Here is a 16,948-nt window from a genome sequence, read left to right as displayed (position 1 = left end):
TCCGAACCTATTAAACCTATATATTTTTAGCAAATTTTATGGAAGGATCCGTAAATCCGCATCAGACACGTAAAACAATCAGTTACTGAAACAAAATTATATTTCTTTTCTTCGTAACTACAAATACAATAAACCCCAAAACCGACCTTGACTTAACACACGCGTTCTCAACGCGCATTGCCTCCTTTTTTTTAATGATATTAGCACCACGTATCTTCCATTTCACATTCAAAATTTTATTTTAAAAACTCTTATCAAATACCACCACAACTCTTTTAGCTATTCCAATTTACTTTCTTTTACGTACCATTAAAATAATTCCTAAACTTACATCCTAAATTTATCTTAGTTTCTTCATTAACTCGCTTTTTAATCAATTCCTTCAGTTCAAATAAAATTAAATCTTCAGAGGGTCAACCATATGATAAAATGAATATATGTTATAATAGTAAAACAAATATATGACTCGGTAAAGAAAAATAATATATATAAGCCGTTGTCAAATAATTATATGTTTATTGAGGTAGTATTTGCGACTTCATACGTATTTAACTAAAAAAAAGGAATAAGCGTCATTCACAGTTCTCTGTTGACTGTCATTTCAACAAAACATTTATTTTTATTTAGCACTTGATTATGTTCCTACCTCTTGTAATAGACATATTAATAAGGTTTAGAGAAATAAAAGAAAACCCTATGTTTATTAACATAATATAATTAATATCGACAGTTAAATATTTTATAGTTATTATTTATGATAAACATGTTATTATTAATTATTTTATTATTATACTTAAGATAAATATTATTTCAATAATAAATATAAATCTTATTTACTGATTTTATAAATACAATCAGTATTCTTTATAAATAATAATTCATATTTATTATATTTTTAAATATTTAAAATTTTTAAAGTAAATCTACTTCTTTTAAACAGAAATAAATTTCATTGCAACTATAATAAAAACTTTCAAATATCATAGTTAGAATTTTGTCATTTGTCCATAAATTTTTATTTAAGATTTTCGCAAATTTCTGCTCAAGATCTTGATACCATTTGATTTTAATTCACCAACTAACATATATATCTTCCAATAATTAATGCCAACATTTTTTTCCTACAAAGATTAATTACAAAATAATATTATCGTAAACACCATGTACTTAGATTAATAACGGGGTGAAATAAAAAAGTAGAACAGCTTTCTCAGAAAATAGTAGGAAACTTCGCACAAACAGGGTAGGCGTAGACAATTCCCCTTGCACAAACTACAGTTATTCCCGTACACAAAGTACAAATCCCAGAATCTATAAATACTACAGATACAAGACATGGTTTGGTAAACGTAAACCTCTGTTTTCATATATAAAGGTATTCGTGAGTAATAGGAAGCACCGAAAGAAGAGCAGAGTGCATGATATTTATTTGTCATACTCATAAACCCTAAAGGCTTTTTAGATTTCTGTTGTTCAGAATATGTGTCTGCTAACCCAGTCTGATTTGAAGCGTATTTTTGAGAAAGTCGACGTCAATGGCGATGGCTTGCTGAGCCTTGAGGAGCTGAATCGGATGCTTGAAATCACTGGTACTTGTCAGTACAGCATACAAGAGTTGGAATCGCTGGTGGAAACGAAGAGCCTTGGTTTCAGCGAGTTCTTGTTCTTTTACAACTCCATTTCGGAGCAGCAGAATGGAGAAAGCAGAGGAAGTGGTGAGGCAGAGGAATTGGAGAGCGACCTGGTCAAAACCTTCAAGGTCTTTGACTTGGATGGCGATGGCTTCATCACCAGCCACGAGCTTGAGTCTGTCTTGAAAAGGCTTGGCATGTGGGATGACACCAACTGCAATGATTCTACAACCATGATTCGATTCTATGACACCAACTTCGATGGTCGTCTTGATTTTCAGGAATTCAAGAATATGATGTTGGTTTCCAGAGCCTGATCCTCCTCCTCTGTTTCTGTAAATATGTGTTTTATCATCATCAACGGTATTCATAAGTCTTCTCTCTGTGCAACTCTGTTGCTGTTTATATTACTTTCTCCTTTTTCTTTTCTTTTTTATGTAGGAAAGAAAGAAAATGAAAGTTTTGAAATTTAGTTTCAATGACAGTAAATAAAGAAGAAAAATAAAGTTTTGAAATTTAGTTTCAATGAAAGTAAATAAAGAAGAAAAAGAAAGTTTTGAAATTTAGATTCAATGAAAGTAAATAAAGAAAAACTTATAAACAATCCGATTTTTATTCTTTGTATTTTATTATGTCATTGATACTTAACCATTTTTTAGTTTGTATACAACTATAACTATTTATTTTCAATAGTGTTTTTCTTAATTGATAAAAATTATTACATGAATTTTAATTCGTTTTAAAAACATTCTTGAAAATGTGTGACGAATAAATTTTTTTGTTAAATAGTAAAAAACGACGTTAATGTAGATGGTTTTATTATATGGAAATGAAATTTAAATTATTATGTGAAATTCAGTAAAAGAAAAGAAAAAACAAAAAGTAAAGGAAAGAAAAACAAAACAAAGTTTTCTCTCTCTGTTCGTCATACACCCTGTCATGTCATGATTATCAACCTCAGAAGTCGTCACTGGACCAACTAGCCTTAAACAGAACCACCATAAGGTCATTAGAAACCACTACATGAGTGGATTTGAAACTTTTCATCGCGCACAGAGAGAAAACCCTTAAATCGCGAGTTTCATCATCTCCCCTGCGACAACCTCGCCTACATCTCCCTCCTCACACAACCGTGAGAACCACTATTGTTCAAAACCTACAAAAGAACACAGTCACAGATCTATGAATTCGAACTACTTAAACCCACAATCTCACTGTGAAGCACAATGCCTTTATGTAACCTGCAAAAACATCCAAATCACAAAACCCAGATTGCGAACTCGTCTTCTCCTCCATCGTGCCTCCATAAGCAAGCATATCACACCTGCAATCAAAATCAACCAAAAAATCCTTCATCGCAAACTAGGCAGATCTCCATGCAAAACCACCATTGACTTTGTTGTAGTCCAAAATCACGTCACCACAAATCACTCAGGTTCGTTCCTCCGTAATCCACAAAGCTCAATCGCGAGTTCATTGCGAATCATAAACTTATCATCTACGAAATCCAAATCCAAAATAATCTCGCACCACCATGATCCACTTCGCACCTGCATTCGCGATCCATACCTGCAAGGAATAAAACTCAAAACGCGAACTAAAGGGACACCGCGAAGAACGAACCAAAATGCGAACCAGAGAGACACCGCAAAGGACGAACCAAAACGCGAACATGTTTATCATTTTCTTCCTCATGAAGCCTTCGCTGCCACCAACACACCATGAAAAACAACCTTGTTACCCGAAATCCCTACCTAGGGATGGCAACGGGTCGGGTCGGGCACGGATAGTGCCTACCCGCAACCCGACCAGACAAAAAAAAATCCACCCGCTATCCGATCCGCTACCCGCACGGATACCCGCTTAAAAAATATCCGCGGGTATTTTAAAACCCGCGGATACCCGTGGATATCCGCGGATACCCGCAAATATTTTAAAAAAATATATTTTAATAAATTATTAAAATAATTTAAATAGAATTACAAAAAATATATAAAATATAATATAAATTAAATTAAATATAAATTTTAATTAAATTTTAATTAAATTTAATCTTGTAAAATATAAATTAATGTTAATTTTAATTAAATTTAACTTAATAAAATATAAATTAAATTTTTATTTTTATTTTTTGCGGATAGCGGGTATCCACGGGTACAAATAGTATAATACCCGCACCCGACCCGTTTATAAGCGGGTATTAAAATATCCGCTACCCGCGGATTGTGGATAGTAAATATTCGCGGATATCAACTATCCGTCGCAGATTTTATCCGCAGATATCCGTGGGCGCAGATTTTTTTGCCATCCCTATTTACCCCTAATTTTCACTGTACCAAATCTTTAATGTTTTTTTCTAACCTCGGTATCCAATTAAATAATATCATATCATAAATTAAACCTCAAATTTCACATAATAATTTAAATCATATTTTCACGTAATAAAACTATTTACGTGATATAAAACGAACTATTTACGTGATATAAAACGAGATATCCGAATTGAAATTCTTGTACTGATAAACATTAATTGAATGTGAGATTTTAATTCCATATTTTGTTTCATAAATTTAAATCTACAAGAATTTGAATATTCGAATTTTTAATTTTGAAAGCATGAATAAATTTAGCAAAATCAGCTGTCATGACGGGATGAAGTTCCATTCCATCCGTACTAAGTTTACTTCGTGTCAAGAAAAAAGAAAAAAGAAAAAAGAAGATGATAAAATGTTTGTATTTGCTTTTTCCAGTTTTAAGAATACTTATTTAAAAGTAGTTTCAAAATTTAAGACAGTTTGGGTGGAAAATTAATTGTATGGAAATTGAACAACTTTTTTTTTTATATTTCTCTCTTACTAAATAAAAAATATCGTGTCTTTCTCCTTTTTATTTTCTTTCTGGTGCCTTAATGATAAAAACTTAACAGAAAAATACATAAAAAAGTTAGTTGAAGCAGTTTTATATGGTTAAACTGCTCTAGAAGTACAAGGTTGAAGAGTTTCGTTTCTGCGACTGAAAGTATGTAATGTGCGACCAAAACTGGCTGCGTGGGGGCTTTGTAGTTTTTTCTTGCATTCACTAATCTTTTCACATTTACAAAAATTAGGAAAAATATTTTTTTGATGTGATATTCTTTTGACTGTAATAGGCTAACTTCTAAGTCTTTAATTGTAGCTTTCTTCTTGTGTTTATCTTTAAAGAAAATAGAAAAACCAAAGACGACTTTTTTATAAAATGATCTCACGTATTCTAGAGGTACCATTTATAGTTGCATTTAACTAGCTATCAATGAAAACATCATTTATTAATTAACATTAAAATCATAGACTTGGTAAATTAAAACCAATAATATTGACTAGCTACGTCTTTTATTAATCTCAATGCCCAAACTTTCAATTTTAACTTAATCAAATATTTATTGATTTAATTTTTAAATTTATTGATAAAGCAAGTGTACTACTCCTTGAAAGTGGCAGATTGAAGGTATTTAAAGCAATTGGATGGTATTGGGGTGATCTTGAAATACTGTACAACAGTTTTGACCGTACTTTCTGAGTTCATTTTGAAAGACCTATTTTCTTCTTCTTTGTATATAGTCATTACTGCGAAAGTTCTCCAAATCAAGTTCACATTCTTTGACAAAATGTTTAACTTATGAAAAATCTTCTCTGTGCATTTCTAATTTCTTTCTATTAGTCACAAGAATTGATGTTTAGTCTCTCTCTCTCTCTCTCTCTCTCTCTCTCTCTCTCTCTCTCTCTCTCTCTCTCTCTCTCTCTCTCTCTCTCTCTCTCTCTCTCTCTCTCTCTCTCTCTCTATATATATATATATATATATATATATATATATATATATATAAAACAATTTTTCTTGAATAATACAATTTGATTATTCTTTTTGTTCTTAATGCCATGCCATGACTTCAAGCATATATATATATATATAAAACATTTTTTCTTGAATAATACAATTTGATTATTCTTTTTGTTCTTAATGCCATGCCATGACTTCAAGCATATATATATATATATATATATGCGTAAACGTGTATGAAAAATGATAAGTAATTGTTTAACATAATTAACAAATTATTGAGATGTCATGTATACCATCAACCAGCTTGAACCTTAATATTAAAATTACGGTGATATTAAAATAAAATAATTCATACATTTTAAATATTGTCATGTTAAATTATATTAATTTAAGAATTGGTTCATGTAATTTAAAGTATAACTTTGATGTAAAGATTTTGATGTGATAATTATTAGAATATACAGGTATTAAAGTTATAGGGATTATTTTAGAGTTATTAAAATTAATTCTCTTTTCTCACTTCAATAAAGGGTATTTTAGTATTTTATTAAAGTTAGTAAAATATCATAAAAGAGAAAAAATGTTTTACTTCTGTAGACATGTTAAGTTTCTGAAAAAAGAGAAAAAGTAAGGTTCTTAGAAAGAGAAAGAAACAATGACTTTGATAGAAAAAAACATACTTGATAATTTCTATATCATGAAGAAAGCATAGAATAGCAAGAGAAGGGAGAATAATTGACATGAAAGAACTATACAATAGATCCAGGTAAGTTATCTTCTACTATGTATGTAAAAATAGTGAGAATCATGAAATTTCAAAATCTGTATATTTTCATTTAACTAAAATTATAAAAATTGCTTGTATGTCATACTATTTTTGACTTATACATTGTTAACAACAAATTTATTGACTCTATCATTATTTAATATAAGGTAGACTATTTTATTGATATAATATTCAATTATAAATAAATTTTGATTAAAGACTATTAAGGAATTTATAATAGAGAAATCTATATTTTTATCGATCATAAGTTAAAAAAATAAATTTACTATTTATTCTATTTTTTTATTTAATATAACATTTTGAAGCACATCTTGTTATAGAACTTATGCATGTGACTCAAAGTGTTAATGAGACACTTTTAAAATAATTCAAAATAATTTGTGTATTTATTTGTAATCATTATGATATGTTTAGACATGTGATTTGATGTATAGGTAGTTAAACTATCATGAACAAGAAATATAAGAATAGTCTTAATTAAGGCCATTTGAATCTTACTAGTTGTACTGGTTGTGATGAAATATGATTGAATTGGCAGTGTAATTGGTGTATTAAGGTGTACTAATTTGTTGATAAAATAATGTACATGTTAAAAAATGCGTGGTGTTGTTTGATCTGGTTGGTAAAGTAAGAGAAGCAAGGGTGATCTTACCAGTGAGATCAGGCTTCCTGGATGAGTTTGTGAAAAATGCTTTCAGTAGTTTATCACTAAACAAAAGTTTTAAACAAGTTTTGGTGAACTCAGAAAAATCATGGTCGTTGGGGTGAATTGAGAACTCGTTACACAAATTTCTAAGAATTTGTTTCCAGTATTATTTGCAGTTATTTTTATTTCCTTCTTATTGTTCTTTCTCTTCAACTAAATACGTTTATTTTATATATTACTTTCAATCGTTTTTATTTGAATAATGCTATTTCTGTTACCTCTACAATTTATCATTTATCACAATTATTACAATAGTTCATATAAAGCCACCTCTTTTCGTGAATCATTGAGCCATAATTTCTTGGAGTAGACTCGTTAAATAGATATGATTCTGGTGAATTATAGACATACAAGAATCTAACATATATTCTGCAACTGCAAACCACGTTTAGCAACAGTTTTCGCAGTTTATTAGCCTCGTGTAAATACATTTACCTAAACAATGTGCCCCTGGTGCTTATGATGTCAATGTCAAGCTGGATATCTTTAACTAAGTTAAATCAGGGATACAAAATGCAACAAAATTGTTAGGAGACTCACTGCAATTTTTGAGTCAGAACCAGCACGAAGCTTATTCCAAAGCCCACAAAGAAAAACATCATCACTATCACTTATCACACCTCCAACGCCACACTTCCCTGACTTGGAGCCTGCCATAAATATCTCCACCTATATCTTTTATATTTCTTATTCCTCCCAAAGAAGTCAGTCAGCAACAACAGCACAAACGGAAGAAATATGGTATTTCAACAGTAGAAACATTTAGAAGAAACCATGGGGAAGCCCCATCACTACTCACGGCATTGATACAAATTATCTATTATCCAGTCCATGAAGAACCGAAAGGTTATCTAGAAAGAACAGTACTATTGCATGTTTAACTGTAGCAGTGTATGAAAATGTACAATTTATATACTACCACAGACTAATTGCCAATCAAGAATCTAATCCCAACAGAAGTGCCACCCCAGCTTAAAGCTGATTTCACTAACTTCCTTAGCTTTGTTCCTATAACCTAAAAGGTGCCTGCGGTGTTTAACTGCTTGCCAATATATGTTTCATATATTTCCACAACAAGACGAGGATTGGTGTCCACGAGCTCCGCATAATATTCGTTTTGAGTGAGCAAATCCATTTTGTCCAAGATCACTGCCAAGGACGCACTTCGTAATTGTTTGCAATTGTATTGATATGCAAAGGCATAGTTTGCAATAGCCCTATTCCAATTCATTTTGGCGATCAAATACTTCTCACAATATGTCTTCAGATGCTTCACTTGATACTTTTCTCCCAAAACCAACAGGTTACAGGCCATTTGGTTATCAAGGGCCGCTTCGGCAGTGTATAAGTAGTTAACAAAAGCGCGGAGGGTATCATGTGATACGTCAGAAATCTTGATGGTGCCACTCCGCCTTTCCTCCATATCATTCTCAAGCATTGCATTGAAAACAGGAGAGCGACTAACCTAATTGTATCATAAAATATCATTAGCTTCATTAAGAAAAGCCAAAACACAAGAATAAACAGTAGCAACGTCAATTTAGAAAATCTAATCAAGGATGCCAAACTGCACCAGAAAGCAATATCCAAAGAAAATGTCGTGCGTGTCTCATCTAATGATTAAATAAAACAGGAAGGGAATAGAAGATTTCGTGTTAAATAATGTTAATCAATTTACATATCCAAATTGATTCCAATTAAATGTGGTGTGAACTACAAGTTTCTTGAATTCAGTCTACATACAGCTTCAGGGTCAATTCACCAGCCACTGACAAGGATTTCTTAATGAACATTTGAAAAGCAAAAATAAGAAACAAAAATACAAGGATTGGATTGGGAGACTATTTCCTCCTGTTTAGTTAACAGAGTGTAAGCACTAAAAGTTCAAATGAATGATTGAAACAAGTAATGGCATCAGTTTATTTAGAAGTTTCAGCATTTCACGAGCCATAAATACCCTTGGTTAAAACTGTTTGTCAATTCAATTGATCATTATTATGGCATATTATACCACTATTTCACTCACTGACATTACTGGCCTGTGGTTTTGAATGAAAAACCATATCCTCAATCAAATGCTGGTATGGGATGGATAGAGAGGACTGACCAGAACCATGAAAATTTTGATACCACTACTTCGGTACTATCCGGATTTTGAACAAGATAGATAAAACAATCTCTAGTATGGCAAGCAGGACAAGGGAATTATTGCTTGAGTGTCATCACCTTAAAAACTTGACTGTTTAGCTGTTAAGAAGCAGAGGTTTTGACCAAAGACATTTTGTCACCTTTAGCAAAACAAGTCTTGTCCCACGTTTTAACATGTTATTGCACAACATAAAATTTCTGTCAAGCAACCATTATTCACACTGCTTAAAACCTAAAACCAACAACATAGTCCTGAGTTGTTGTATAACTTAGTTATTTGGTTCGGTCCACAAATTTTATAACAACCTATTGTCAGGTTGGCTAACCGTTAGTTCTATTAGCTTATTTTCTTTCATTGCAGGCTTTATTATGTTGAGAAGCAGATAGATTTTTGGTTGCCATGTCTATATGTAGATAATGTTGCATGGCTTTGTCTGATTCCAGAAATTCTTCTAATTTTCTCTAGTAACAGAATTGAGGAAGTTTGGACTCACTGGAAATGAGTTTGATATGAGTATAGTGGCTGCCGTGGATGTAGGCTAGAGCGCATTGCCCTAATTGAACCACGTAAAATTTAGGTATTGTTTTTCTCCTATCCTAACCGTTTCATGGTTTGTTCTTGCTCCTTTGATTACTCTCGATTCTTTGGAGCAAGATTTGTGGTGGTTTATCTATTATTGGCTTAATTAAAAGTATACAATTTGAGCACAGAATTTGATCAATTAAAAATAATTAGACAAGACTAGACGAGGGATGAAGATCAGTGTTCTCCATACACAGTACCCACTACGGAGACTAAATCAGAGAACAATACATATATTATGTCGAAGTTGATTACGAATTATCAATACACAAACACAAAAGCGCGACCAAAAAGAAAAATTGACTGACCAGAACATGCTTGTGAGCGGGAATGGGAGTGGCGTCGGAGTCGTCGACGGGAACGAGGACGATATCAGCGGTAGAAGGATTGAGAGTGGGAGAGGAGAGTGTGAGGAAGGAGACCTTGGACTTGAGGTCATCGATCTCGAGGCGGAGCTCCTCCTCGGCCTCGTTGGCCTCTTGGTAGCACTCCCTGCAGGTTCCGGAGTCCATCATGTCGTATTGCTCCTCGCAGGAGAGGCACCGCATAATAAACTCATCCAAGTCGCTGTCGCTGTTCCCCGTCTGCCCCGCCGCCGCTGACGCCGTGCACCGCCGCGGAAGCATTCTTCGCTGATATGGTGTGCTGAATCACGCTCCTAACGACAAACTACCCTCGCCGATATACACAGTCAATATAGCCAATGCTACTCGAGAGAAACCTCCTTTTGTGAACCGTCATTGCCCTGCGTTTTCTGTTCCATTATATAATGAAGATTAAGTTTTACGCGTTTTCTCTACAAATTTTATCTTTTCATAATCGTTTTTTAAATTAAAATCATTAATTTATCAATTTTACTCTTTAATTAATTAATTTTTAAAAACTTAATTATTTCAATTAAATTAAAACAACTATTCATGATAAAAAAAAAACTGAAACTATTTTTTATTCCATATCAGTAGTCGAAAATTTGTGTAAAAACACATGAATATTTTGTTTTCCAGTTTTAACAATTTTTTAAATTAAAATAATTAACTTACCAGTTTTATTTTTAAATAACTGTCTTCTATTTAAACAGTTTTTAAAATTTAATTGATTTTCTAAATTAAAATAACTATCTATAATAGGAGATTAAAATTATTTTTTATTATAAAAAATTTTTATATTCATTTTTTAAATCATGATTTTATTATTGTTTAAAATTTGGTGGAATTTGATTATCGTAAGCATTAGTTTTTTTTTTACCATGCTCTATTTTTGTTAGTAGTTCAGCATTTAACAATTAAAAAATAGTTTCCTTTAATCTATGATACAAATAATTTGTTTTTCATAATTTACTTCAGTTCAATTAACTATTTTTTTTAAGTTTAACATATTTAACATTTGTATAAAAACAAAATTTATATAGATACACATTATCTTCATATTATATATATATATATATATTTTAATTGCTTACTTTATTCCTAATTTCACTATTTATAATTTTATTAATTAACGTTAATTTCATCCCTACCTTAAAAACATATCAATTACGTTATTTGCATCAATCAAGTTAATTTTGCAAAAACAAAACGAAATTAATTATGTAATGACATGACAAAGAAGATATGCATTTTTTTTCTCTCTTTTCTACAATGGAGACCCATCTTTTTCTCTCTTTTTAAGTCAAAGAAAAAAGAATAATACATTAATTGGTGCATAAAGATTTAAACTTAATATAATTAAAATAAGATATTTTTTTTACTAAATAACGTAACTTAAGTACACAACATTAAATATAAATAAAATATAATTGTAATTATAATTTTGACGAATTAGAAATAAATAATAAATTTATATTTTAAATTAAAAAATATTGAAATAAATTTATCAAAGTTTATTAATATATATTTTTCAAATAAATGTAAATTAAGAATGAATGAAAACGATTATGTTATTATTTAAATATTTATTATCATTGTGAGGTATTTAAATGTTGTTGTCTGTAATTAATAATTTTAAATAGGTTTACTATTAAACGTGTTTTATAATTTTTTTAATTAATATGAATTCTATTAAATAAATATCGTTATTAATTATTTATAAATAATATATTTATTGATTTTAACTACACAAGTTTTATAACTTTGAGTTGCTTATCTAGATATTTTCAAAATTAAAGACTTAAATGATATTTTTATTTGTTTATTTATAAATTTTAACTTCTATTATTATATTTTTATATCGTACTATTAATTTCATTTTTTTATCTAAAAATATGTATAATTAAGTTTAAAGTAGAAAACATTATAATGTTAAATATATGTATACATTAGACATTTACATTAGCTATGTGTTAGGTGAGTAGTTAAACATAAAATATATTAAAAAATAACAATGGAAACATATACTATTACTAAAATTTCAAATATAATATTCAAGTAATATTTTTTTAAAGTGATGTTTAAAATAAAAGTATGATATAAAAAATTGAAATTAAAAATAGTGTTAATACAGATTGAATAAATTAATGAATCATTTGAATTTCATCCATCATAACTTGCACAAATAAATTATTAAATTAATAATTTTAAAATCTCACACGTCATGACCAAGCATGTAGAATACGATATAAGATGTATTTCTTGTAATCATAAATAAAAGAATCTAAATTTTTATATACACATTAGTTAGTTATAGTACTTAACATACCCATAATATTTTTAACATAATATAGATTTAAACCTCATTAGAAGATATACAAATTATTAAATAAAAAAAAGAATCACAAAATATTATAGTAATTATTTTCCAATTAGTAGGAGATTTGCGAAGAACGAAAAATGGAGGTTATAGATGTTTAAAAAAAGGTAATTGGCATGATAATGGAGAAATGTTGTACTTAAAGAAATGTCTCTAGCACTTATTTCATCATTGAAGATGGTAGTTAAAATGTGTGTTCATTAATGTCGTGCAATAATTAATGCATTATTCTTTTTTATCTGACTCGAAGAGAGAAAAAGAGATGTGTATGCGTTGCGAGGAGTATAGGAGAGAAAAAAAAATGTAGGCCTTTCTTGTGAGGTCACCACACACTTAACTCTGTTTTTTCACAATTAATATAATGAACTTCATTGGTGCAAATTAAACAAGGTGAGGACGAAATTGATACTTTTTTAACATTGGGAAGGAAATTGACTCTAAACAGTGAAACTATATATATATATATATATATATATATATATATATATATATATATATATAAAAGAAATTAGTGTAACATTCTAAATATATAGTATTAAACTATAAAGAAAATATCACATAATTAATATAATATATCACTTAATAAATAGGAGAAAATGAAGTTCTATTACAATCCTTAATATAATCATAAATTAAATTCACTAGTGCAGAATTGGGCTTTAACGTCACCGCGTAGATGTCGGACCACAAAATAACTAACGTAAATTATTGACCGGTGGCCTGACGTCTAGCTACAGAATTGGGCTTTAAAGTCATTTTTTTTCGCCTTAGAGACGACTGATCCTGCCACCCCGACGTCTATATTCGATTATAGACGTCAGTGTCCCTCCTAACAGACGTGTATATGTCTGACAGGTGGATGAAAAGTTATTTTTTTCCACCGTACAGACGTCGGATCCCACCATCCGACGTCTAAATGACCTGACAGGGTAGGTCAAAAGTTGTTTTGGACGTCATATTAGTGAGGGCCCCGACGTCTAGGCCAGAATAGACGTCGGTTCACCTGGGGAGCCGACGTCTAGTTTGCTGTTAAATCAGACATCAAACCCGCAGTTACGAGCACTTCATCGTCTTCCTTCTCACCTTTTCTCTTCACGGCATTGCTTTTTCAGGTGCATTTTTGTCTCTTTTAAACCGTTTAAACGTACTTTTATTCCGATTATATTAGTCTTTGGTTGATTATCTTTCATTTGAACTGATTAAAATGAGTTTTTGTTGTGTTTTGGTGCAATTTTTCTCGTGTCTTTGGGTAGCGTAGTACCACATTCTCCCTTTGCTAGTTTCCTCGTAAGAAAAGCTTGCGTCTTTTGGATGTCTTATAGCGTTTCAACCCAAAACCGAACTTCGGTCCTTGCCTAGTTCTATTGTCACCGTTCGTTTTCATTGGCGGTTTTAACGGAACTAGGCAAGGATCCAGATTCAGTTTTCAGTTGAAATGCCATAAGAGATCCAAAAGACGCAACCTTTTCTATGACGAAACTAGCAAAGGAAGAAGGTGCTGCTACGCTACCCAAAGACACGAGCTGCAGTAGACGTCGGTTAATGCAATGTTCGACGTCTATAGAGCCCTTTAGACGTCGGATCATGCAATAACCGACGTCTATAAAGACGTCGGACCTGTTGAGTCCGATGTTTGATTAACGTCACCCACGATGTCGGTTCTGGAGCTCACGTTAAAAGGCCAAAATAACAGACGTTAAATGCCCTTTCTGCACTAGTCATTTCTTATACAAACACTAAATCCAAACTATACATATATACTCTCCATTATAACTAAATAAAACATAAAGGTACTAAGGATCTAAACGTCAACACCTTCTTCACCTGAGGCTTGTTTTACTTATACATCATCACCCTGTGTTCACACCTAACCAGATAATCATAGTCAATGCACAAACAAGCAACACAATACAAGCACAAAGAAAACAAACAAGGTAAGCTAATGTAAACAAAATTTATAATAATAGAAAGATTAAGACCTCAACACAAATTTACAATTCCGAACCAAGTAATCAAACATTCTAAAAACATATAATAACCATAGACTTGATTCATCTAGAAATAGTATGAATATTGAACTATATAGATTTATGCACTTATAGTGGTAATAATGTTGACTCATCCCAAGTTACAACATACGGTTAGTCCGTTAACAAATGTCTTTGGCCTAGGTAAAACCCCTAGACTAGGACCTCCTGCTACTCTCATCACATGTCTTACCTCTCTCTACTTGATAATGGATGAACATTAAAGTGTTAGGATAAACCCTAATACTTAGCTCCATACATTCATACAAACAATACTTGTAACCACTAAAAAGAATTCTCCTTAGAATTCTTACACACCTCATTCCCTTCAAAAATATGTTACAAACCTTATCACAGATAATATAACAAACCATTAAAACTTTAAAACCATACACATAAAAATAAAAGATTCAGAAACATTCAAGAACACAAATCCACTTGCCCAACGAACAGCTTCTGCTTGCCCAGCGAGAGGCAAAATAGCAAGCCTCCCAAGCTCGCTTAACCTCTGCAACTCTCTGCCAAACACCCCAAATACTCGTCCAATGAGCTCTTTCACTCGCCTAGCGAGAGCCAAAACAACAAGCTCCCCAAGTTGAGCGAGTTGGCTCACCCGACCATTGGAACCCATTTCCAGAACTTTCCTAAACTCGCCCAGCGAGCCCATTTTGCTTGCCTAGCCTCAATGCATAATTCTGCAACATCAAAACTATACAATTTTGCACCTTTAACCACCCTATTCTTGGGAATCCAAGTGTGAGTCTAAGTCCCACATTGGATAGAAAAGAGAAAGTAGAACACTATATAAAGGTGAAAGACCCATTAACTCATTGCCTTAAGGTTTTGGATAGAGAGTGGTGTCAATCCCTTATATGGTTGGGCTCATATCTCATTGGTGTTTGTGTCTCCCCGGTAAACCCCCTTCTTGATAGACCCAATAGTGGTATCCGAGCCAGGTTCGTCTTGGTGACCTACTCAGACGAGTATAATGATCCCTATACCGAAAATCTTCCTAGCAAAGGATATTCAGGTAAGCAAGTCCTGTTAAGATGAATGACGGTACGAAGGGCTACTCGTGGTTGTGGTTGGTTGGGAATGCTTCCGCTAGGGAGTGTACCTATGTGGAAGGGACTCACCCTTGAGAGGGAGATTGTTGGGAATCCAAGTGTGAGTCTAAGTCCCACATTGGATAGAAATGAGAAAGTAGAACACTATATAAAGGTGAAAGACCCATTAACCCATTGCCTTAAGGTTTTTGGTAGAGAGTGGTGTCAATCCCTTATATGGTTGGGCTCATATCTCATTGGTGTTTGTGTCTTCTCAGTGAACCTCCTCCTTGATAGACCCAACACCTATGACCTATTCTAAACACTTTTACCAACTTCTAACACTTCTAGATTGGATTCTACACTGTTATAGACCTAACTAAATATTATAAACCCAGCTTAAACAAATTTTTTAACATGAATAACAACAATATTCTAACTTAAAACACTAAAATACCACTTTTAAAGACCATAATTCAAATCTAACCATTCTAGCTCATAACCAAGTCATTTTAGGGGTCTGAACAAGACATTCTCCAAATCCCTAAACACTTCCAATCCCTTCAAACCTTTCAATTCAAAAATCTCACTCTCCAACACCTTTAAAATGCACCAAAATTCATTTCAAAAACTACCTATTGTTTACTACATACTTCTAGACCAATTCTTTACTAATTCACCACACAAATAAGTCTCAAATAATCACACTACAATTATTAACTTGCCTTATCTCCATTGATACTATTATTTCTCAAACTCACCTATCAAAATCCCCATTTTTAACCAAAATTGACCTACAACCAAACTTAAACATTTTTTTCCAAACTTAAAAAAAATATTATCACTAGCTTCTCAACCATAGGAAATTCAACATTAGAGTCAATTTCAAACAGATTCATACAACTAATTTCATTCAATCAAACATGCATACTACAACGAAACACCCAATTTAAGCATTAAGGATAACATACATTCAAGTCACATACTATCAACTACCAAAGCATACTTTGTAACTCAAATTAAATGAAACACTAACTTCTCTTACCTTAAAGATAACTACATAACTTTAAGATCACAAACAATTACTTCAAATGTAATGAACACTAAGAACACCTTCAAATCACCAAATTGTGATCAGATTGAGTCCTTGGGACCTTAGATTGACAAGAAACTAGGAAAAGATAGCAAAAGACACATGCGACAAATATTCAACCTGCACAATCACAACCTAAGAATGAAAGGAAAGAGGAGTCGAAACTTAGTTGTTCTAAACCAAAAATTGATCGGATAAAAATGGAAATTACTTTGGTATGATCTCCTAGACACGTCCTAATCGTCAAACAGATGATCGAGGAGTTACATTTCTTAGAGAAAAAGGAGATAGAACTTGAAGGAAGAGTTTAATAAAAATGATATGAGTTTTAAATAATGAGACAAATTTAAGAATTTCTATTCATAA

At 31.8% G+C, this 16,948-nt stretch overlaps 2 protein-coding genes across 2 annotated transcripts; one reads left to right on the top strand and one right to left on the bottom strand.

Annotated features, from left to right (window-relative positions):
* The first annotated feature begins 1,271 nt into the window (after positions 1-1,271).
* On the top strand, positions 1,272-2,091 carry LOC108318851 (probable calcium-binding protein CML44). The gene has a single exon (XM_017556185.2). The coding sequence runs from the start codon at positions 1,481-1,483 to the stop codon at positions 1,946-1,948; it is 468 nt and encodes a 155-aa protein (XP_017411674.1). The 5' UTR covers positions 1,272-1,480; the 3' UTR covers positions 1,949-2,091.
* Positions 2,092-7,701: 5,610 nt separating this feature from the next.
* Positions 7,702-10,421, bottom strand: LOC108330079 (BTB/POZ domain-containing protein At4g08455). Its single transcript, XM_017564551.2, has 2 exons — positions 9,980-10,421; positions 7,702-8,405 (listed from the first exon to the last, which is right to left on the bottom strand). Exons 1-2 carry the CDS (start codon positions 10,295-10,297, stop codon positions 7,956-7,958), a joined length of 768 nt encoding a protein of 255 aa, XP_017420040.1. The 5' UTR covers positions 10,298-10,421; the 3' UTR covers positions 7,702-7,955.
* Positions 10,422-16,948: the final 6,527 nt, after the last annotated feature.

This window comes from Vigna angularis, chromosome 4, assembly GCF_016808095.1.
Source record: "Vigna angularis cultivar LongXiaoDou No.4 chromosome 4, ASM1680809v1, whole genome shotgun sequence".
Taxonomy (NCBI): Eukaryota; Viridiplantae; Streptophyta; class Magnoliopsida; order Fabales; family Fabaceae; genus Vigna; species Vigna angularis.
This window is presented reverse-complemented; position numbering and strand designations above follow the sequence as displayed.

What these genes read in the sequence shown, in the direction of transcription:
- LOC108330079 (XM_017564551.2), bottom strand. Translation starts at nt 10,297, where the DNA reads ATGCTTCCGCGGCGGTGCACGGCGTCAGCGGCGGCGGGGCAGACGGGG. An exon ending in CCGCTCACAAGCATGTTCTG is followed by an intron (nt 8,406 to 9,979) that starts GTCAGTCAATTT and finishes TGATACAATTAG; the next exon opens with GTTAGTCGCTCTCCTGTTTT.
- LOC108318851 (XM_017556185.2), top strand. Translation starts at nt 1,481, where the DNA reads ATGTGTCTGCTAACCCAGTCTGATTTGAAGCGTATTTTTGAGAAAGTC.